This window comes from Poromitra crassiceps, assembly GCF_964638095.1.
Source record: "Poromitra crassiceps genome assembly, chromosome: 18".
Classification (NCBI taxonomy): Eukaryota; Metazoa; Chordata; class Actinopteri; order Beryciformes; family Melamphaidae; genus Poromitra; species Poromitra crassiceps.
The window spans coordinates 5745926-5771004 of record NC_139636.1 but is presented as its reverse complement, the minus strand read 5'-3'; the positions used below and the strand labels follow the sequence as shown (position 1 = coordinate 5771004).

The 25079-nt window shown below is 46.3% G+C and overlaps 1 protein-coding gene and 1 pseudogene across 2 annotated transcripts in view; one reads left to right on the top strand and one right to left on the bottom strand.

The window, feature by feature from the left end:
* The window catches only part of nrn1la (neuritin 1-like a), a gene marked incomplete at both ends in the record, with an annotated part of 104218 nt that extends 79524 nt beyond the window's left edge, over positions 1-24694 (top strand). Inside the window, 2 exons of the mRNA XM_083654160.1 lie at positions 3582-3732; positions 24391-24694. Coding sequence (XP_083510286.1) covers positions 3582-3732; positions 24391-24694 — 455 coding nt within the window. The remainder of the gene's footprint in view (positions 1-3581; positions 3733-24390) is intronic.
* LOC310792406 (transmembrane protein 87A pseudogene) lies at positions 21571-23283 on the bottom strand (annotated as a pseudogene). The gene has a single exon. The product of its transcript is annotated as a transmembrane protein 87A pseudogene (transcript).
* Positions 24695-25079: the final 385 nt, after the last annotated feature.

Here is a 25079-nt window from a genome sequence, read left to right as displayed (position 1 = left end):
AGAAAAGGAGGTGGGAGAAAGTCTGGCTTATTAAATATTAAACAGCGGCTCTCTGGGGAGAGGAGGAAGAAGTTGCGGTGATGCACTGTCTGACCCAATTAGCATCTCCTGTTCACCTGCCAGGCACCAGCCTGTCATCACGACAAGGCTCTTCTGGGATGGCCCCCCTCTTCAGGAGCGTTTTGTCCCCATCGTCTTTTATACTTATCGTGACACGATTCCTCTGGGACCATCAGACTCCTGAAACAGGGTGACACGATTCATCTGGGACCATCACACCCCTGAAACAGGGTGACACGATTCATCTGGGACCATCACACCCCTGAAACAGGGTGACATGATTCATCTGGAACCATCACACTCCTGAAACAAGGTGACATGATTCATCTGGAACCATCACACCTGATTCATCTGGGACCATCACACCTGATTCCTCTGGGACCATCACACCTGATTCCTCTGGGACCATCACACCCCTGAAACAGGGTGACATGATTCATCTGGAACCATCACACCCCTGAAACAGGGTGACATGATTCATCTGGAACCATCACACCCCTGAAACAGGAATTTACAGTCCCAGTTAGACAGGCATTAAAGTAGATATGAGTTCCAGTTTTATGGGGGGGAGTTCAGTTGAGTTTAGGAGGAGGTAGTGAGTTTGTGTGTGTGTGTGTGTGTGGGGGGGGGTGGTTGTTGGTGAGGTCCTTGGTGGAAGGGGTTTCCGGGCCTTGTTGGTGAGGCTGATGGCGGTTGGGAAGAAGCTGGTCTTGTGGCGGGTGGTTCTGGTCTTGGCAGACCTCAGTCTCTTGCCGTGGGGGAGTGTCTTAAAGAGTTTCATCTGGAACCATCACATCCTGAAACGGGGGACATCTCAGGTCTAAGATGGTCTGGCTCTTCAGGACCCACGAAGCACTTCTGGGATGACGTCACTCTCTGGCTCGTCCTCTTTAGGAGTACTGCAGGTTTGGGATGTTTCATGGACTTTGGGTCATTTTTTGGCTTGAAAGAAGAGTACAATCCACTGTTGAACCATTCTTGGGATGTTTGATATCCATTTTATTCATTTTGATCAAATGTGACTTCATGGGTTTTTACATGCAATGTTCTGGCAGTATTCAGGCAGGAACTTTCAGCAAAAAATAAATAAATGAAACAACCTGAAAACGATAGAAAACTGAAGGGCACACTCGGCAGAGTGCATAGTGTACATCTGTCATCTTTTCTACAAAGTTCCGTGGTGTCACTCTACTCACCAACGTTATTTTGCTCTGGTCTCTTTGTGTTATACTCACCAATGTTATTTTGCTCTCGTCTCTTTGGTATCTTTCAGATAAACTGAAGCATCACTGGGCTTACATGAGCGTCCTGTGAGCAGTTTACTGATGTCATCTTACAGAATTTCTGGGTATTGAAGTTAAAACATTTCAAACAGCTCTAAATATACAGTATAATATCTCTATTCAGCATTCCTTGTCAAGAGAGGTGGAGTTACAGAAGATGAATGAGCAAAGAGATGGGTTCAGAGAGAAGAAGGAAAGGAGTGAGGGACAGATGGCAAGAGAAAGAAACTGCCAAAAGGTTTCACTGCTGCGTCTCTCCTCCCTCCATCAGGTGTAGGACCACCAGCAAGGAGATAACTTGGAGGAGACAAGGAAAGAACGGAGGACAGATGAAGAAAGGACAAAATATGAATTATATTATTAATACAGAAGATTTTGTGAGAGTGTTCATCTTCCGTATATATGATCTTTGTGTGCATCACGTGACATAGGAGAACGCCATGATTGAGGGTTGAGAGTTTTTGTTTCCCCCCGTTTTGGGCATGGTTTCTGAATGATGACGCGCTCCGCAGTGTCTCTATGATGTGATCAGTGATGGTCGGTCACTCAAGCAATTGTGATGTCATCAGTGAGTGATGTCATCAGTGATGCGAAGTTGCACAATTGTGCGCTGCACATGCCAATAGAGCAGGCGAGGCCTGGGTTGTTACTGGTGTGTGTGTGTGTGTGTGTGTGTGTGTGTGTGTGTGTGTGTGTGTGTGTGTGTGCATGGGCGCCTGCATACGCGTTTGTGTGTGTGTGTGGGTGTGGGTGTGCCCACTTGCACTTGAGTGCCTGACTGTGTTAGAAAATGCAAGAAGAGAAGTTTTGGCGGGTACTGAGTTCATTCCAGATTTCCAGAAACATACAATTATTATTTATTATTATTATTAGAGTGGCTTTCTGAGTGGATCAGTAACTTGGTTCATCTTTCAGTGTCACCAATTCCCCAATGGTCTTCAGTGCGGAAGCTGCTCAGTGTTTTTTTTCCCCTTCAGATTTTTCCCCATTTTCTCCACAATTATACTTGGCCAATTTATCCCCATGCTGCCATATTGGCTGCCCCGGTCGTTGCTCCACCCTCTGCCAATCTGGGGAGAGCCGAGACTAGCACCATGCTTCCTCCGACACATGCGCATTAGCCAGCCGCTTCTTTTCACCTGACAGGGGGAGGAGCTTCGCCGCCGGTAGGATCTAGCACGTGGGAGGATCACGCTATTTCCATCAGTTTCCTTCCACCCAGACCAGGCGCCCCGACCGACCAGAGGAGGCGCTAGTGCAGCGACCAGGACACATCCCCCTAATCCGGCTTCCCAACCTCAGGCATAGCCAATCGTGCCTGTATGGACGCCCCGACCAAGCCGGAGGTATCCAAGCCGTGGATACGAACCTGCGACCCTCGTGTTGGTAGGCAGGGAATCTACCGCTACACTACCCGGAAGCTGCTCAGTGTTTGCTACAGTATATTATGTGTTTCAGTGGTAAACCGAACACAGCGGGTAAAACTATAACCTGCCGTCAAAGATTATATAAGACGTCACGACCAGCACCACTGTGCACAAAAATTCACTCAGAAAAGCATAACAAATTATAATGCACCTTTTCCTCATATTAGCGACATCGCTACAAGCAATTTACATCTCCAAGACTCATCCTCCTGACGTCTCCTCGAGAGGTTAGACTCTGACATCTGATTTCTCTTCACCTCGCCAAAGCACAGATTTGCCATGCGTGTCACTTCCTCCCATAATCCCCTCACCCCCTTTAAAAGTGACAGTAAACACCTTGTCTGGCTGCTTTCCCATCTGCCAGTACCCTCCGGACAATCTGCTTTCTGACAGGTACTGCTCCCTGACACCTGATTGATGTGGGCTGTGTTGCTGCTCGTGGTTGGATCCGCGTCGGAAAGATTATTTCGGTGTCTGTAGTCGTCGCTAGTACGTGTGGAATTGAAGAGATGTTGTCGTTGATGTAGGCGATTGCGTCTCCAGCGATCTCTTCTCCGGAGACGGTTTGGGGGTGATTGGAGTAGCCTCGATGCGTCTTGGATTTCATGTGTTGTTGCTCCATCCGAGGACAATCTCATCACCCAGGATGCAGGTTAATGTCTCTCTATCTCGCTCTCTCATCGCCCAGGATGGAGGTTACATTTATCCTCAACTGTATTACATTCACCTTTGATGCTACGTCTGTTGTGTGTGTGTGTGTGTATGTGTGTGTGTGTGTGTGTGTGTGTGTGTGTGTGTGTGTGTCTTGCAGTGCTGAGCCCGAGTCCAGTGGCTGCAGCCTCGACCAGGAGGTGCCACCACATCTATAAGGGTTTTGCCCAGTGTCTGATGGCCCTGGGAGACAGCCTGACGGGCAACAGCCGCAAGGATGAGGACACACATGAGATACACTCCATCTGCAGGTGAGGCAAGCCACACACCCATCCAGGGTATACACACAACAACACACACAGGTGCTCCGTCAAGAATCCCAATGTATATGCACACAGAAGCAAACACACTTCAATAAGAATTCCACTCATTTTAGCATTCTTTGTTTTCTTTCTTTTTTCAAATGACTGGCAGCATTCAAATGTCCCACAGCCCTAGGGCAGTTCAGGTTTGTGAATATTTACTTATTTCGCCCACAGCCAGAAACAAGCCAGACGACAGTAGTTTGTGGGGAAAGCAAAACACACATGGGGTTTGTAATGGAGTCTGCAACAACTACAGCATGAAACTGTTGTGAAGGACACGTTTACACAAGCATCTTCTATCCATTCTCAAAAAGCCAGGCCAGCAAGCCTTGGCTCACTGCTTACGTTCACTGTAGTTCACGTTCATGAACTTGTTCCTGTTCACATACAGTATGATACAGTAACACTTATAAGGCCGCAATAATATATATTCTTAACATGGCAATGTGTAGAATTTCAGTATAGACCTTATTCGATTGACGTCACTCATGTACGGGCACGCCCACCGCCGCCATGTTCTCGACATAACGCAGCAGCTCTCAAGTGACAGCCTATGTGAGAGCAGCGTTTATAGGAAGCTAGCCGCTGTTAGCGTTACCTGTATCGTTCCAATTGTGTTCGGATGGTGACCTGCGTTACACACGGCTGTAGTAATGACAGCAATAAAGTCGCCGTGGTTTGTTTCTATCTCTACCGTCCACAGACGTGAAGGGAGCGAGACGGAGGATACGTCAGCAGCACAGGAGATGTGTGGATAGTTAGGAGAGACAGGTGAAACTTTCTGACAGCTCCTCACAGCAAAGTCTGTTCACCTCGTTTTTTCTTTTGTTTATTATTACAGGCATTAACGGCAGCATACAAACAACAACTCTTTGTTGTTGTTTGTATGTTTAGAAATGGCTAAAACTAGATCTTTCAGTTTCTCACGAATGAAGGAGTGAAGGCCAAACACTCCCAACATGCTCATCCTCTTCAGTAAAGCAAAAGGAGGGAGTGGTGGGAAGTAGCAGCAGCAGCAGCAGCAGAATTATTTTTATAACCAGAAACAACAGGCTTTATGGGAAATGTAGTCTTCATTTGGAGAAACAGCAGCACTGACAATGCAACTGGTGTGAGATAGAGGCTACCATTCATCTGTATTATGATCTCATTTCTTTGTGGTAATTATAGCAAGATATCACATTTGATTTGATATTATTGATGTTTAAAAATACTACGTGTCGTGCGCATATCAGCTTTCCCCTTAACCCTGAGTAAGAACATGCACTCCCAAACACATTTAACCATAACACCACTGCATGACAGCCCTGTCTTCTCTCTCCTCCCTGCATATCTCTACTCCACCACTCTCTTAGTTTATAGCAGGGGTGGGCAAGTGGTGGCCCGCGGGCCCCTGACCTCACTCAGTGTGGCCCCCTGGGTCAATTTACCCCCAAAAAAACATGGCGGACATTTTTTGGTTTGGTTCGGTCGTTAGACCACCCAAATATGTGTTTTTATTATTTTACTATACATCCCAGAACATGGCGCTAATGGCGTTAGCATTGTCTATCCACATACTGTTTAACATTAGCATTTCAGCTAACACTATTGTAACAAACTACTGTATATCCAGGATGCACATTGCACATGCAACATTACTAATCTGATTAATATGACATATTTGGGTGATGTACCGCATCGAATTGTTGTTTTCAAGCTAGAGCAAAGTTTCTGGTGTCATCTGAATGGAAGAGTTACTAAATTTGAATATGAAAAATATTAATTTGGTATAATAAACTTTGATTACCAGTCCTTTTCATCAAATTAGTAGCTATAATTGGTCTCTCTCTCTCTCTCTCTCTCTCTCCATCCTGAATCCATCCTTCATCCCTCCTTCTCTTTGTCATCCACGCTCCTCACCACTCTATTTATACGCACCTCTGTCATCTATCTTCCTGTGAAGCCGTATCCTCCTCCTCTCGACCAGACGGGAGCCATTACGCACGGAGGCTCTCAGAATAGGATCGCTGATCTGAGAGCAGCGCTTCTGTCAAGTGACAGGTGAAATTTAGAGTCGCAAAATCAAATTTATCCGGAGCAGCACACCGAGTCATCACAGCAGACTTTACACAGATGTTAGGGACAATATAAAAGAAGAAGGGTGATAGTTTCTCTCAAATAAAGTCTCTGACAATACTTTATACTTTCTTTAACGCTCAATCCCAATTCAACCCTGGGCCCTACCCCTTAACCCTCTGTTTTTATTACCCCCCTTTTTTTTATTCCCCCCTCCTCCACCCTCTGCTGATCTGGGGAGAGCCGAAACTGGCTCCATGCTTCCTCCGAGACATGGGCAGTTAGCCAGCCGCTTCTTTTCACCTGACAGGGGAAGCTTCACCGGTAGGACATAGCACGTGGGAGGTTCACGTTATTCCAACCAGTTCCCCTCCCTCCAAACAGGCACCCTTAACGACCAGAGGAGGAACCACATCAGCAACCAGGATATTGCATGTTTTGGTGTGGGGTTCCTATATGAAGGAAACCCCCGGGAGGCACGGGGAGAACATGCAAACTCCACACAGAAAGGCCCTTTTTGACGACCCCACCCGGGCGGTGGGCACTCGAGGACATGCGGACGGGCACGCATTCCTTCAGCGTTCACAGCGTCCCAGGTGGGAATCGAATCCAGGACCTTCGAGCTGTGAGGCGACAGCGCTTACCACTGCACCACCGTACCCCCCGGTTGTGCCGCCAGTTGAATAGCCCTGTCATAAAGCAACCCAATCGCCACAATAAAATGTAGACATTTCACATGTCTGAAAACCAGGATATTTATAATATCAACGTCAATTTGAATACACTATCCTATAGTAATTTGTAATGGTAATTGTATTCAGTCATTATACATAACAAAATCAAAGTATAAACAAAGTCAACAACCAGAGATTGAACAGGCTCAGGCAGAAGCAAAATGCTTAGATTATGCCTGACCTCATTTCGAATCAATTAAGCTCTCCTCCAAAATGAAAGAAAAACAACAACAGAAGAAAAGTAATTTACAACACAGGAAAAAGTTAAACAGCATCAGAAAATTCATTCACTTATAACGCTCAAAAATAGCTTCACAAACCATTCTTTTGAAATATATATAGTATACTATAGTAGACTACTATAATCTTATAATCATGTTTTCCAGTCACTCCTGAGCAAACCAGGCAACTAATTAAATAGCAGAATTAATAAGTTTGGATGTCTCAGGAATTTCTTTTATTTAATTTGTGGAAATAATATAATTATGCAATATGATGACAAAATGGTGTATCTGAATCTGCAGAGTTCATTCAGTTTGGATCAGAAATAGCTTTATTATGCCAGTTTGGCAAAATGATGACATAATGACTGGTGTCCCATTGCCTAGGCAATTGTTCCCAACCCCTATACTACCCCTTGTGGCTCCGTTTGGAAGGGCAAGGGGCAAAGCCAGAGCAATTTAGAGAGAGAGTGACTCATTAGCCAATGAATAGCCAGGAAGGGCTACTTTTGAATGCTAAAATAAAGCTGATAATGTACAATTTGATTCTTAAAAAAAAAAAAAAAAAAGAAGTACAACACAAACTGTCTATTGCTGCAACTCGACAGTGCTGCTTAATCCAGGACCTTACTTCCTGGACCTCTTGAGAGTAAAAAACAGGTCCATTGGAGTGAATGGAGATGTCCCGACTCTTCTATATACACGGCTCTGGGCAAAGCCAGGGACACTCAAAAACGACGGGTAGGGATAAAAACCAGAAATGGGTTTGAGCCTAAGCATGATGAAGTATCAGCAGACCAGTAACACTCTTATATACATATATACATACATACATTATGAATGAGGTTGTCTCATCCATAGCCTGGCTATATGTCACACCTTTCATTTAGCTCTCCTCTATTCCTGCTTTCTTTCATTTGTTCCCTCCTTCCTTCCTCCTCTCCTACCTTCTTTACATTCCTCCTTTCCTTACGTTCCTACTTTCCTACTTCTCGCATGCCGTACTTTAATCCACACATTCTCTTTTCACTCTGTCATCTTTTGTCCCTGTGACAACTCTCTCTGTGTGTGTGTGTGTGTGTGTGTGTGTGTGTGTGTGTGTGTGTGTGTGTGTGTGTGTGTGTGTGCGTGCGCGCACGCGTGCGTGCGTGTGCGTGCGTGCGTGCGTGTGTGTGTGCGTGCATGTGCGTGCGTGTTTGTGCGTGCTTTGCGTGTCACCATGCCCCTGCAGCCCACCCGTGGTACCACTGCGCTGTTGTTAAGTCTCTCATATTCCTTGAGGTACCAATTAAACCACTAATCCTGCAACCCAGCCACCTTAGTGTGTGTTGCCTAACGCACGCACGCACTTACACACGCACGCATACACGCACACACACACGCACGCACTTACACACACACACACACACGCACACAGACTTAACGTCCCTCCCTCTCTCCACCCTTGCCTCACTCCTCCTTTCTCTCTCATTCTCTCTCTATGACTCTCTCCCTCATCTCTCTCTTTTTCCTCCCCTTTTTCTCCTCGCTCTTCCTTCTCTCACCTCCCTCCATCCCTCCACCCAGGAACATGGGTGGTGCACGTGCGTGCTCAAACACACGCACGTGCACACACACGCACACTACCGTGTAGTAGACTGAATAGCAGGCTATGTTTTGCATCTAGGCCAAGGCTGTAGCATTGTCAGAGCTTTCCCAGGAGTGCAGAGCTGCTCATATTCCTCCTCTCAACAATAAAGATATGGAGGCCTTATGGAGAATATAAATTAAACAGTGTGCTACAGTATCTGTGGTGGTCGAGGGAGGAGCAGTGGAGCATCTGATGAAAGAGTAGGAACACCATCAACTAAGGGTGCTTTCTCACTGGGAACAATTGCTTTCGTTCCGTTCCGTACTGCGCCTGATATTGTTTATTTTTATTTATTTAACCTTTATTTAACCAGGAAGTCCCTTGAGATTGAAATCTCTTTTCCGAGGGAGACCTGGCCAAGACAGGTCAGTTACAAGTCAGTTACAGTTACAAAATTAAAATTAAAATACAAATAAAACAGACAATTAATACAAACATCAAATACACAAGAGACTAAAATCCAACTCAGTTTAGGCAGTTGCATTTCTCGGTTACAAAGCCTTTTAACATGGCTTTAAATTTCCCCAAAGAGACTAGGTTAGTTAGATGAAGAGAGCTCTGCAGATGATTCCAGGACCAGGGAGCAGCTCTGTGGAAACCCTTGGGACCTGGTATGAAAGCCACCTGGTGGAACCAAGCTGTATAGTGATGGAGGTCTGCGTCAGGAGATGACATCAATATAAAGGGAGTTTACCAATCATGGCCTTGTACACAAATATGTACATTGTCCCTTCCCCCCCGCTGCTCAGCTTTCACATTACAAAATGTCTTCCGCGCTCGGGAACGCAACGGAACACTTGCCGAGTACACTTGCGTCATCAACTGCGCCTGGAGTGTATCCTCGCCCGTGTGTTGTCTATGCGGTTCGGTTACGGTTGGGCGTTCACATTCGCAAGCGTTCCCCCGGGCACGGCAACGCGTTCCCCAGACCACCTTTTCAAGTGTTACCCTGTCACGGTTCCGCGGTTCCGCGCCCGGGCATGGAACGGAACGCAACGTTCGCACTCTTCAAACGTTCCGGACCTGGGCTCAATTTGGGGAACAAGCCTGGTCGAGAACGGTACCGGGGCGCCAGTGTGAAAGCACCCCACGCTCCTCTTCCACATCTGAATCGCACCACACTCCTCTTCCACATCTGAATCGCACCACACTCTTCTTCCACAGGGACTTCTTTTTCACAGCAGCCTTCGTCTTTGTCCTTCTATATATTGTTTATCCTCTACAGATTGAGATAAGGTCATTGCTTCTCATTGCAGCTCTCTCTATTCAAATCTCCACCTCGCTTCAAAGTCACTTTCACGTCTCTGGCTTGTTTAGAATGCTGCGGCTAGGATTTAGACCGGTGCCAAACAAAGAGACACCAACTCATTTGAACATTTCTCCACCGGTCTCCACCGGGCTATATAGAAATAGTCTTAACAAAGATTTGTTACTGCGTATAGCACAGAATGACCATATCTATATAGGGGTTTGATAGGTTGATGATGAGAACCCCTTCCCCCCCTTTCCACTTAAGGCCAAGAACTCTAGCCCAGGAACTCCAGGCTGGAACTGAAGCACTCATGGGGCTAACCAACCTCGTCCCCCAACTAACTTACACTAAGTGCTTGTCATCAAACCTGGCAGACGAGGCTGCTGCAGTTTTCGTGAGAGATTTAAAAAAAGAGAAGACGTTTACAGGATGAAGCCAACATCATTTGCATAAGAAAAGTTGTCATCGCTCGGCAGCAACGGCGTTTCTTCCTTTAATGTTCAGGAACACAGCAACCTTGGACAGAGTAGTAGTGCCGCTTTCTGAGGTTTCTCCAGGACACTGAAAATCAGATCCCCACTGTTTTAATCAAAATGGCCTTTACATCCATCACATTACTTGGCAGTTTATCAGTCTTGTATTCCATTTTTATTCATTTTCCTCACATCGATATTCATCTTCTTTTTTTTGTTGTTGCTTCCAGCCCTCGCAGAGCAGATGAAGGTAAAACGTTTGGATATTTCTTGATTGTTGTATAATGTTCAATATCTTGTGTTGATGGAATATGCTAATGTTTGGAGGATGCTTTGATGCCCTTTCCTGGCAATCAATCAACAAAGCTGTCAGTGAAGCAGAGGGGATCTCCTCAGCTCCGTGTTGCTCTTCATTCTTCTAGGCAGAGGAACACAAACACACTGCCAGCTAGCATTAGTGTTAGAGCAGGTTCTACTCTACTACCGGTACTCTGCCAGGTAGCATTAGTGTTAGAGCAGGTTCTACTCTACTACTCTGCCAGGTAGCATTAGTGTTAGAGCAGGTTCTACTCTACTACTCTGCCAGGTAGCATTAGTGTTAGAGCAGGTTCTACTCTACTACTCTGCCAGGTAGCATTAGTGTTAGAGCAGGTTCTACTCTACTACTCTGCCAGGTAGCATTAGTGTTAGAGCAGGTTCTACTCTACTACTCTGCCAGGTAGCATTAGTGTTAGAGCAGGTTCTACTCTACTACTCTGTCTCTTTACTGCCAGGTAGCATTAGTGTTAGAGCAGGTTCTACTCTACTACTCTGTCTCTTTACTGCCAGGTAGCATTAGTGTTAGAGCAGGTTCTACTCTACTACTCTGCCAGGTAGCATTAGTGTTAGAGCAGGTTCTACTCTACTACTCTGTCTCTTTACTGCCAGGTAGCATTAGTGTTAGAGCAGGTTCTACTCTACTACTCTGCCAGGTAGCGTTAGTGTTAGAGCAGGTTCTACTCTACTACTCTGCCAGGTAGCGTTAGTGTTAGAGCAGGTTCTACTCTACTACTCTGTCTCTTTACTGCCTTGCTCATTTCAACCCAAATCCACTGTGCGCTAGGGGTGGGAATCACCAGATGCCCACGATACGATACTAAGACGATACTTGAGTCACGATACGATAGTATTGCGATATCACCGATATTGCGATATATTGAATATTGCGATATATTGAATATTGCGATATATTGAATATTGCGATATTTCGATATATTGTCCAACTCCTTTTCCTACCTTTTCCTTGACCTCACCGGAAGTCAAACATGCAGTGTGTTTTTGTTTTGTTTTGTTTTGTTTTTGCCCAAAATGTAGGCTACATTATTAAGCTTCTCTGGACTCAATACGCCACTGCAGGCACGGACTGCAACATCGGGCGCTTCGGGCAGATGCCCGGTGGCCTGGCATGGCACGGCCTGCAAAAAACGTTTTTTTTTTTCTTTTCTTTTTTTTATATCGATACTTGGCGTCCAAATATCGATACAATATTGTCAGGCAAAATATCGTGATACTATGGTGTATCGATTTTTCCCCCACCCCTACTGTGCGCTCTACTCTCATCTACAATACTGTGCTTTCCCCTGCTCTGTTATGATCTACTCTTCTTGATTTGTAGAAACAGTGTTTCCCCTAGAAACATTTTCAGGCCTGGAGGGATTTCTAAAGGTACCCCTCGCTGGCGATGCTAAACTTTTAGCTAACCTGTTCGCATCTATGTTCGCAATGGCATCCCAAGTATCATCATACTATTATGCGATGCGATGCGAACAGTTGTATTATGGGATGTGCGTTTCCCAGGCAACGACACACGTTGACGCGTTTTGGAACAGCGCCGCGCGCTGGCACAATGCTCCTAAAAGCAAAATGCTTATTGTTTTTGAATGATTGTGAATCTTCTATTACTGTCAACACCAGTGTTGTTTTATTGTAATAATATGCCATAAAGGTTTATTGACATTTTGGGGAGAGCATGAAAAAAATAATATATATATATATATATATATATATATATATATATATATATGAAAAATTAAAGGAACCACGCAACACTGAAAATGACTTACTGATGTTTATTTGTGAACAACGCGTTTCGCGTACAGCTTCATCAGGTTCACAGAACCATTCACAGAACCATTCATCAGGTTCACAGAACCTGATGAAGCTGTACGCGAAACGCGTTGTTCACAAATAAACATCAGTAAGTCATTTTCAGTGTTGCGGTGGTTCCTTTAATTTTTCATTTCATGTTTATCCTGCAACCGACCAGCACCTGATTTTTCTACTGGCTGTGCACATGGGAATCCTCTCTTCACCATATATATATATATATATATATATATATATATATATATATATGTCCTTTATTTACACATTTAAATACATGTGTCATTAAAATGCACTCTGGCAGTTTAAAATGAGCAAACTGAATTGCAGTGCACAATACATATTAAATATTAAAATTCGTTCAATATCTAAAAATATCTAAAAAGCACAGTAAAGCCAGAAACACAATAACACAGGATTGCTCTTATTTGTGTCCATTCAGCAATCTGACCATGGAGGTTATAGGGCTCTTTTTGTAGCGCTCTGTTTTACACTTGATGTCTCTCAGCCGTGCTCCTTGTCTTGTCCTTCCTCCTTCTCTCTCAGCGCACGTTGGTGGGAGCCAAATCTGTGGAACTTTGGAGTTTGAGTGCAAAGTTCAGGCACAGCTCCTCTCGTCTCTTCTGCAGAGGTTGGATGTTGAGGGTCTGGCAGGCCTCAGAGTAGGATCTGTAGTCAGAACCCAGGATGATCATGAGTGCCCTTTTTTAGACTCTTTCTAGGGCCTGGTTCTGTTTGCTGGTTATGCTGAAGTGCCAGACGACCGCCGCATACTCCAATACTGGGCGGATGTACGTTGTATACACTGTCTTCAGATCATCTGTTGGGATGCCAAACTTTTGCAGTCTCTTTAGGATGAACATGCGTTGATTTGCTTTTTTTGTAGTTGCATTCACCTGCATGTCTCATCTTAAGTCTGCCTGCACCCACAACCCAAGCAGCTTAGTGGCTGGCACGCTCTCTAACACAGCACCACCAATACTCAGGTCGGGCAGGGGGGGTGGCTTCTTTGCAAAGCAGACATTGAGTACTTTGCACTTAAGGGGGTTCAGTTTCATCCTGTTTGCCTCTGTCCAGGCTGATAGCTCATCCAGATCAGTTTGCATGATGCTGGGTTCCTTTATCTTTCTAACCTCTAATAGATTTAAATCATCCACAAACTTCCACCTTTCCGCTCTTGCTGATAATGAGGCACCATTTATTTTAGCAAGGAAGAATAGTGGACCCAAAATTGTCCCTTGTGGTAGGCCACAGGAAAGAGTATATTATTATATATTATATATTATATATTATATATAGTGATATATATTGATTTTATTTTTTTGCATTTCCTCTTCTGGCCTGGCAGGGGCGTCGTTGGCCTGGCGGGCCCGCCAGGCCTGTAGAATGATAGGGGAAACACTGTACCCTACTCTCCTCTACTGTGCTTTACATTAGGCTATATAGCCCACACTGCTGTGGTTCATTCTGATTGGCCAGCAGGTGTGCATTAAAACCGTTTAACGCACACGTACTCTGGCTCAAGTTTAATCACATGTTGTAAATTCATCCACTCCCCCAACCTGCACAGCTGTTTCATCAAACAGCACAGTAACGTTATATTCAACTCGCTGCATCAGATTCTATGAGCTAAGCGGACTAGCTTCCCTGCACCACACCAGCTCATATCCAAGTTTCGCTCTATTTACTGGAACAGCGGGCGAACAATGTTTCCATTGCATGAGAAGCTGACGGGATAGTAACGATTGTTTCCAGGTATTAGTCGGTTTCCCACGTGTGTTGCTACTGTAGGTAAACAGAGTTATGCCTTGTGGAAAACTTTAGATTGCTAAACGTGCACACAAAAATTCACGAATGCTTTTATTTTATATTTTTGGGAAATGAGTCATGAGTCATGACCATGGTATAAGCGGGATCATCGACTCCTATGTGTGCGTTAAACGATTTTAATGCACTTTTCGTCTGTCAAGTTGGAAGTGTGTTTTATGAATAGTGATTAAGCTGGGGGAAGGTCACACCCGATGATGTCGGAGGCTGTGGTGACGATCCGCTCCACTTTCCTTTCGGTGAGGCTGTTTTTTGACAGGTTACTTTTTCCGTTGCCTGAGGGGACTTTTGGATCAACTTGTTTTGCAGTGCGGGCTCTGCCGCGCAGCGGGTGGAGACTTCTATCAAATCAATGTAAATTGCCCCGCAGCTGCCGGCGCATAGAGTTAGGTCTATCAAGTGCATTTTCCCCTGTGGGTGTGGGTGGGGCTTTCTCCGTGGGTGCTCCGGGGCGCGAGCACGCACCGATCGGCACCTATGTGATTCAGTGCAGCCCAGAGAACACTGTAGTGAATGATGGCTTGTGTGGTCGCTTGCTATGAGTTTGCGCGGTCACACATTTTGGGTCGCACACAGACGACAGCATAGGAGTCCGCACGGACCCTCGCGGACAGGGCGGATGACAACCTTTACGTCACGCAGACCAAAGCGGACCCTCGCGGACCTCCCCGGGAAGCACATGTATGAATTTGGCTTTAGGAACACGCAGACCACCATCTATTTACATTTCTATTCATTTGGGCCTGTCAGCGGTGCTACAGCACGTTAGCACGTTAGCACGTTAGCAGGAGAAGAGAAGTAGCCTGAGGGTTCATCATTGTGAAAGCAGCTGGCTGGCTGTCGGTGCCCTCACTGTGATTCTGCTGTCTTGGCAACACCTGTGACTGGAGCAGAGACCCACACACCTCGCACACACACACACACACAGACACACACACACACGCACACACACACACACACACACACAGACACACGCACAAACACACACACAGACAAACACACACACACACACACACAGACACACACACGCACACACACACACACACACACAGACACGCACACACAGAGACGCACACGCACGCACACACAGACACAGACACACGCACAAACACACACACAGACAAACACGCACACAGACACACGCACGCACAGACACATGCACGAACACAGACACGCGCACGCACACAGACTCTCTCTCTCTCTCTCTGACTTTTTTGTGTTCTTCCACACTCTACGCACACACACACACACACACACACACACACACACGGTAAGCAGATGCTTCCAACCCCCAGCTGGTAAGCACCCCTCCCCCCTCCTCCTCCCCCCAGCAGCCGTTCTGTCAGAGGTGGACCACAGGGGTGTTTAAGCCCTGGACATGGGCCAAACACTCACACGCACACGCACACACACACGCACACGCACACGCACATAGACACACACGCACACGCACACACACACGCACACGCACATAGACACACACGCACACACGCACACACACACACACACACACACACACGCACACACAGCAGAGCCACCGTGGGAGGCCAGGTCTGCCAAGGATGTTTACCGGGGTTGCTGTATTTTGTAGAGCTGTGTGTGTGTGTGTGTGTGTGTGTGTGTGTGTGTGTGTGTGTGTGTGTGTGTTAGCAAAGAGCGAAGGTGTGTTGGAGTGTTTCAAGAGAGAGCAAAAGTGCATTTTCTTGTATTTCTATACTTCTGAGAACGAGACGTCGCAAGGATATACAGGTGAGGAAAATCCTCTGAAGTGAACACATTGTGACTGTGTTAGGACAAGCTAGCATCAGGTGTAGGTTAGGTAAGGGTTAACACATCAGGTGTAGGTTAGGTAAGGGTTAACACATCAGGTGTAGGTTAGGTTAGGGTTAACACATCAGGTGTAGGTTAGGTAAGGGTTAACACATCAGGTGTAGGTTAGGTAAGGGTTAACACATCAGGTGTAGGTTAGGTAAGGGTTAACACATCAGGTGTAGGTTAGGTTAGGGTTAACACATCAGGTGTAGGTTAGGTAAGGGTTAACACATCAGGTGTAGGTTAGGTAAGGGTTAACACATCAGGTGTAGGTTAGGTAAGGGTTAACACATCAGGTGTAGGTTAGGTAAGGGTTAACACATCAGGTGTAGGTTAGGTAAGGGTTAACACATCAGGTGTAGGTTAGGTAAGGGTTAACACATCAGGTGTAGGTTAGGTTAGGGTTAACACATCAGGTGTAGGTTAGGTAAGGGTTAACACATCAGGTGTAGGTTAGGTTAGGGTTAACACATCAGGTGTAGGTTAGGTAAGGGTTAACACATCAGGTGTAGGTTAGGTAAGGGTTAACACATCAGGTGTAGGTTAGGTAAGGGTTAACACATCAGGTGTAGGTTAGGTAAGGGTTAACACATCAGGTGTAGGTTAGGTAAGGGTTAACACATCAGGTGTAGGTTAGGTAAGGGTTAACACATCAGGTGTAGGTTAGGTAAGGGTTAACACATCAGGTGTAGGTTAGGTTAGGGTTAACACATCAGGTGTAGGTTAGGTAAGGATAACACATTGTGACTGTGTTAGGACGAGCTAGCATCGGGGGGGGGGGTTAGGTAAGTGTTAGGACGAGCTACAGTAGCATCAGGGTTAGGTTAGGTAAGGGTTAACACATTGTGACTGTGTTAGGACGAGCTACAGTAACATCAGGTGTAGGTTAGGTAAGGGTTAACGCTGCACTGTGTTAGGACGAGCTATAGCATCAGGTGTAGGTTAGGTAAGTGTTAGGACGAGCTACAGTAGCATCAGGTGTAGGTTAGGTAAGGGTTATGTTAGGACGAGCTAGCATCAGGTGTAGGTTAGGTAAGGGTTAACGCTGCAGTAGGAGCTAGCATCAGGTGTAGGTTAGGTAAGGGTTAACGCTGCAGTAGGAGCTAGCATCAGGTGTAGGTTAGGTAAGGGTTAACACATTGTGACTGTTAGGACGAGCTACAGTAGCATCAGGTGTAGGTTAGGTAAGGGTTAACACATTGTGACTGTTAGGACGAGCTACAGTAGCATCAGGTGTAGGTTAGGTAAGGGTTAACGCTGCAGTAGGAGCTAGCATCAGGTGTAGGTTAGGTAAGGGTTAGAGCTAGCATCAGGTGTAGGTTAGGTAAGGGTTAACGCTGCAGTAGGAGCTAGCATCAGGTGTAGGTTTGGTAAGGGTTAACGCTGCAGTAGGAGCTAGCATCAGGTGTAGGTTAGGTAAGAGTTAACGCTGCAGTAGGAGCTAGCATCAGGTGTAGGTTAGGTAAGGGTTAACGCTGCAGTAGGAGCTAGCATCAGGTGTCCTGCATGCGTCTGACAGATGACATGAGCGTAGGGTCTGTTGTTCGCAGCCGAACACGACCCACTGGACGCTTCCGTGACGCGCTGCGTCAGAGACGTTTCTGGTGTGTCCCAGGTGTAGGGCAAAACATGTCTGCCGCCAGTGTGGATGTTTTTAACAGTTTCAGATGATAACGCCATTGCAATTTGCAATACATGTCCTGCAAGGGTTCCAAGAGGAGGGAAAAAGTCTGAGCTGGCATTACGTTAAACCAAACCTGGCGGGGAGGCAGGGGATTTGTTTAGCGTATTCTTTATCAAACGAAATACTCTCCGCAGTGCCAGTGAGCATCATCGCTCTCTCTCTCTCTCTCTCTCTCTCTCTCTCTCTCTCTGTCTCTCTCTGGCAGAAGAAAATAGATACTGACAATTCTCTAATGAATTGGAGGATGAACAAGTTCAGATTCAATGTAGATAAACCAATAGAAACGAATAAAAAAAGGTGATAACAAAAATTGATGCTGATGGAACGATATTCCATTTGAAACACATCAAAGGGCTGCCGCGCAATTAAGCAGTGGCGTGCACGCAAAGAATTTGCGGCATGCTGACGATAGCAGAAAGCAAGCATTTTGCGGGGACACGCCTGGTTTGGCATGTGGCACGCCCACACCTGTGACTGCGCTCGGATCCCGGCGCAAAACTGGATGGTATTGTGGCCAAAGTGCAAAATGACACTTGCGGAAGGCAGACGATAGCATAAGACGCAGGGAAGATAGCATACGAGGCACGCAAACAGGTGCGCAAGCAAGAGGGCCTGTACGACGATTTTAAATACACAAATCTGAAATTATTATCAGTTTGTGGTATCGGTTATCGGCCAGGAGAAGCAGATATTTATATATCCATATAGTTTGGGTTGGGGTTAAGTGAAAGTAAAAACACAACGTGCCTCGCTGGGGAATCGAACTGCTGCTCTCTCACTTGTAAGGCGAGGTGGCAAGAGTGGCAGACAGGAGTGGATAGACTCTATGACGTGTTATTCATAAATTATTTATTCAAACATATTTTGATTCAGAAATGTCGCTGGATTCCAGAAACGTATAATGCCAACATTATATTCTGGCAAATGGGCTTTGGGCAGAAGTTGAAGAGAGCCATCTGCTGCTGCCTTCTCCCCCCCAAACACACACACACACACACACACCTCGCTCCACTTTCATCTCGTTAGCACTCAGCTAAACTCTGTTTCCTCAGGGACGACTTCACCAACACATCCATGACGAAGGCTAAATTAGCAGCCTATTCCAGTCAGATGGACTCAGCTCTAAACATGGAGTCAAGTTTAATGGCAACTTTCACCTGATGGAGATACAGTACCATGCAACAAGAACAGCAAACATCTCTCTCTCTCTGCTCCTCCTATCGCTCATCAGGCCTTCCCTCCATCTCCTCTTTTCTCTGCTGTTTGCAACATGCTGATGGCCACATGTTTTCTTTCATTCATTCATTCTTTCTTTCTTTTTCATTGTTAATCTTTGCAGATCAAAGGATGATTTTCATCACTCTACTCAACATGATGATGACACATTCATCACTGGAAATAATATCCATCTTAACAACTCATTATCTGCACCATGATTCTGTGAGTGAGTGAGTCTGTGAGTGAGTGAGTGAGTATGTGTGTGTGTGCGTGCGTGCGTGCGCGCGAGCGAGTGTGTGTGTGTGTGTGCGTGCATGCGTGCATGCGTGAGTGAGTGAGTGAGTGAGTGAGTAATGCGTGTGTGTGTGTGGGTTCTCGTGATTCCTCACTTGGTTGCAGGGTTGCTACATGTATAGATTGGGCGGTTTTCTGCCCAAAATTGGCCTGTTCTAGTGTGTTGGGGGAATTGGGCTTGGCAGTGAGTTGCTTGTTTCCCCCCCCCAAACAATTTATCTGGCAACACTGACAACTGCTTCAGTTTGTTTCTTTGTAATGACTTTCTGCTACAGTTAGCTGGACACGTGTTGCTGGCTTCTTTTGTTGCCATTTTTTCACTCAACTTTGCAGGCGAGGACACAAATGTGAGTCTCTTTCTTTTACTGACCGTGGCTACAGACACATTTGGGCAAATAAAGGGCCAGTGTCCATTCGAAGCTGGTTGCCATTTTCGGCGTTTCATCCTTTCCAAGCTAGGCTCCATGCATATTCCTATCAAATGAATGAGTTTGTTATAACGTTATTGTGCAATTACTCGCATGAAGTTGTAGGACTGTTTTCCCTTTGGCAAATGATCATCCTGAATCTGCATTGCTTCATCGGCCTTTCTAAAACACACTGCCATCTCTGTCACCGTACTCTTGGCCGTACGCCAATCTCAATGAAAAAACGTGGCGGTTTAATGTTGCCTTGTTATTGGCAAGCGGTTCCCTTCGCAGTTGAGTTTTGGTTTGGCCCTAGTTAGGCGTAGCGGTGCCTGGCGGAGATCTGCACTCTGCACTTATTTAGTCTACTATTATGTCTTAAAATAGTAGTAATAGAAATAGTAGTACAGATTAAATAATCATTTTCTTTTAAAGTAATACTCCATTTTATTGTGATATAAAGAAATGTCTGTTTTGCTGCTCTCTATCATTGATTGATCATATAACACAACAGTAATTCAAGCTGTATCCAGTTCATGAATCCTTTAAAGTCGAACTGAACCCGTTCGTCACGTGCGTCGCAGTCCGTTTCAGACTGAAAACATAATTTGTCTGAGATGACAAGTTGAGAGGCGGGTCATAGTATCATGTCGATGATTTGATTTGACAATTCTGTCGACTGGCTTTGGCAGTGGTCAATCATGGCGTGTTCCACCCCCAAATCGAGTGGGATTCAGCGTGTTGTCGTGCTACGCGAGTGGGATCCACGGAGTACCAGGCAGCCAGCTGCTTCGTGCGGAGTGAGCGGACAATCCGATGCATGGGTGCTGCCCGCCCACCTGGAATCTCCGAGGGCAGACCCCTGACAACCACGCTCTCAAGCGCGCGCCTTTTACGCTATTTCTGTAAATACGATATTCCTGGAATGCGCGTTTTAACGAGCCAGTTACATTTCTTTGCATTCTTAGAGATTATAGTTTTTGTTTTTTGTTCATGTTTCTAACAATTGGCCAAGTTAGTAGTTAGTTTATGGGATAGGAATTCTGCCAGATGACAGGCCCTAGGCGCCATTTTCTACTTCATTTGGAAGAGAAATCCTGAAATGAAGATTTGATTGACAGCTGCATGTCGTGATATGATTGGTTGAAATGGGGTAGAAATTTGATAGTACTAGGTGACGTCAGCAAACTGTACATTACTGTTATCAATTAAATCTTGAAAAATGAACTTTTGATGTGAAAAAGTGTGAAAAACTAAAGAAATTTGATTTTTGTGATTTGTTTTGCATACATTATTAAATAGGTGCACTGCATACCCAGGTATTTGAACTAAAAGAAAAGAAGTCATTTTTGGGTTCAGCTCGACTTTAAGGTCGTGTTCACAGTTCACACCAGATACTGTAGACTGGTGGTTCGGACCAGATGCAAGAATGACATATTGTTTTGATTTTCAGTTGGTTTGGTTTGCGTTCACACGGCCCAATATCAAACTGCCAACCCTCACAGATTGACCATGAGACTCCTGTAGTCACCCAGGATGGAAAATATAAATTCACAGAGATTTCTTTGACGACATTTTATTTTATTATAGCCTAATTAATTATCAATAGCCTACATTTTTATTATATTATATACTGTACATATACACATACACTCAATCAAAAGTCCCACAGGAAAGTAAAAAGACAAGAGTTACATAAAAAAAGGCAGTAAGATGCAACAATTACAATAACAGAAATGACATTAAGTCAGACACAGCATGAAAGGAGGAGCTGGGGAGGAGGTGGGTTGCAAACAGCTTGCAGATGAAGCAGCCATGTTACGCAGGCAGACTGGAGGGAAATTAAAGAGGGTGCCCTGTTTGAGTTGAGCCAATTGAATGCATCAGCTGAGCAGTCAGCTGATGTGGGCTGGGTTTGAGATCAGCTCCTAATCAGCTGTGGGCTGGGGTTTAAGCTGGGCTTGACATCCGTGGCCTGACTGAACTACCGCGATGCTCGATTTTCGTCAAATAAATTCATTCATTCACTCCTCTACTCCATCTTGGACATCATGATGTCCTCCTCTGAGTCGAGCAGCGAGGGCAGAATGACGTCGACGATAGAGGAGGGGATGTTCTCTTCCACCCATTTCAGATCCTCGTCCACTTTGTTGGGTTTGGCCGTTCCATTCGCCTCAGCCTTCGCAACCCTCATCTGCATCTCCTCGAAGGCCTCGTATATGAGCTCCTCCCCTTCGTCACTCTCTTCATCCACCAGTGGGCCGAAGGGGTAACTCTGGTTATTGGCTGATGGTCGCCATAGGAACATGATGACCAATAGGACGATGGAGAACAGGAAGTGCCAGAATGCATCGACTATCCACAGCGCCCTCCAGTCAGACAGGCATGCCATTCTGAAGGTCACGGTGGTCCAGATGCTGAAGACGACTGACGCTATGATAGTGAAGATGAGTGTTTTGGTGAAGCGGCGGTAGAGAGTGAGCTTCACCACGTTCCTCCTCAGGCGCAGCAGATTCATAGTATGAACCAGACTCTCAAACATCCACCAGCTGAGGGCTAGGTCGAGCAAACACAGACAGAGAGGGATGGCCACCAAGAGAACGGCGTCAGCTCGACTCGAGTGGACTCGTAGGACTCCCTCTACGATGGAGAGGATCAGGTAGAGCAGGCCGACGCATACGACTCTGTGCAGCGAAGCGCCCAGTCTGGGCTTGACGATGCCATATCCCAGACTGGCGACGATGACCAGCACGCGGGCCAGAGTCCGCTTCGCTGCCGACAGAACCTCTGCAAACACCGCCGTCCGCTCGACCGATAGGCCTTCGTATCGGACGCTCTGGAACTCGGCGTAGTACGCGGCCTTCTCCAGCATGCCCAGGAGGATGACGCCTCCGATCCAGAACTGGATCCTCAGCAGGTCTCGCCAGTAACGGGCCGACAGAGCGAGCCACAGCACCGCCAGCAACACATACACCATACACATCACCATGTAGAACACCATGAGAGGCCAGTCGCAAGCAGATAGATACTGTGTAGACTGCGGGCGGCCCATGCTGATCTGCAGCTGTATGCTCCATGGTTTGTGACCTAGGGTGTGGCCGATCTCCTGGATGCTCAGGATGAACATGTAGGGTCCGTCCTCCCAGCTCTCTGCCACGGCGTCCAAGTGAGTCTGTTTGCGGCGGACAGCATCTTTCCCTGTAGCTACGGGCACATCAGACATGGCTTTGGGCTGTTGTGTTTTGGGCTCTGTGAGTCTGACTGGCAGGTCAAACTCACCCACAGTCAACTTGTTGGACATGTCAGGTAGGCAGAAGATTGGATGGGACTGGTGGAAGACATAGAAGCCACTCCCTCCTGGTGCGGTCACCTCGGTCGATTTGAAGTACTTTTGAGCCCTGTCGTTGTTGAGGGTGAAGATCTCGTTGTAGCAGCGAGAGTTCCTCAGATACCACGAGACTCTCAGCAGGACCCGGAAGGAGTCACAGGAGGTCGACAGCGTGCGAAGTCTGATGACGCTGCTGTTGAACAGGGTTTTAGTGTAGAAGAAGAGGTGCTGCTTCTTTAGCGTCTCACTGTCCACGGTCAGGGTCCACTTCCCCGGCTCGGACCTGGCCTGGCACGGCCCGGGCCCACCCAGCTCGGTCCCGGCCAGCAGCAGCAGCAGCAGCAGCAGCAGGTTGCGGTTGGAACGATTATAGAGGCCCCTCACACCGGGGCACACAGCCACAGCTTGACCCGCCATCGAGATATACAGTAGACTCTCTGACTCTGAGTTGAGTTGATTTATGCTATCACTGATGATGTCACTATTGACATGACTGTCAACAGTCACTGCTCAAGTGACATCACTGATGACATTACAAGCACTCGAGTGACATCACTGATGACATCACTGATGACATCACAGATGACGGCCGTCGAGCAGGATGGTGAGGTGATGTCACTCAATCACTCAATGATGATGTCATCAGTGATGTCACTCGAACAATTGTGACGTCATCAGTGAGTGATCACTTATCGTCGCTGTATGTCAATTTTTTCGCATTTTCATGTTTTGTCATAGATCAATGCCATTATCCCTCTAGGCTGCAAACTCATTTTTAACTATGCAGATCGTTTCTGACGAGACTAATGTTAGCGTTAGTGAGAGGCTGTGTTCCCCCACACCTCAGCGTAGGAGCGTGCTCGAGGTCGCTGCTGGAGATGCCGCTGCACATGGCTGTGTGTGCGAGGCTGACTATAATGAAGACAACTTTGACGGTGTTCAGTATTTTAAGAACACAGGGTTTTTTCCATTTCCTGAGAAGTTGCCGTTTTGGAGATACACAAGGTTTCCGACAGCAATGTTATTATGCATAGAATTGGTGATGTCGAGATCACTGATCGAGTGGACTGGTAACGTCACAATGCCTATGACATCATCAGTGTCTGTCATAAATCATTGATACTACTTATGTATAGAATTGGTGATGTCACTCGAGCACTCAAGGATGATATCATCAGTGATGTCACTTGAGCAATTGTGACATCATCGTCATCAATGAGTGATGTAATCAGTGATGTAATCAGTGATGATGTCACCAATGAGGTCACTCGAGCAATTACAATCTTACTACTACTAGCAAGTTAATTTAAATAGCTCGCTTATACATAATTATACAGCAACATTCTGATTATCACACCAAATAGCTTAATATAAAAAATAAAAAAAAAGTATATACACTAATAATCTGACCAGTCTCGGGTTCGGGCAGAGAATCAAACCTCTGGTTCTTGTTGAGATAGCAGAAAAATGCAGCAAAGTTGTCCTCACCTCCTTCCTCATTGTCCCTCCTCTTCCTCTCCGCAGGTCGTGGGACGAGTTCCACGACTGCGCCAACGTGGCGATGTCCGGCTGCCCCAACGAGGCGTCGGCCGTGTGGGAGTCCCTCCGCCAGGAGTCCAAGAAGATGCAGTTCTCTGGAAACCTCTACGACATGTGCTCCGACCGCAGCGGGCCCCTGGCTGCCACTGCCTCCCCGCATGGCCAGGAGGAGATCAACCAGGAGTCCCTACGAGGGCGTGCCGCTCATCTGGCAAGCCCCGCCCTCCTCCTCCTCCTCCTCCTCCTGATGCTGCTTCCTCCCCTGCTCTCCTTGCTGTCTTGGATATAGCTCCCGCAAAGAGATGGGACTAGTGTGGAGAGACTTCTACATTTTATGATTTTTTTTTCTTCTGCCACAACTGCATAGACTTTCCAAGTTTTTCCCCCTCTCCACTCTGCCAGAGGTTGAATATTTCTAACTGCATGTTCAGAGGCCTGAGAGTCTTTTTTGATAATGTATATCTTTAAACTGCGTATGCTGTTTCATGCATATTCTCTTGCCTTTTAATGAGTCTCTCTGTTGGACACACACACACACACACACACACACACACACACACACACACACACACACACAGCACAAACAGAGACACACAGCACATACAGAGACACACATACGCTGTACAGAAACAGAGACGCAAGCAGAGATTAGGGCATTCACCAACTAGTCGACT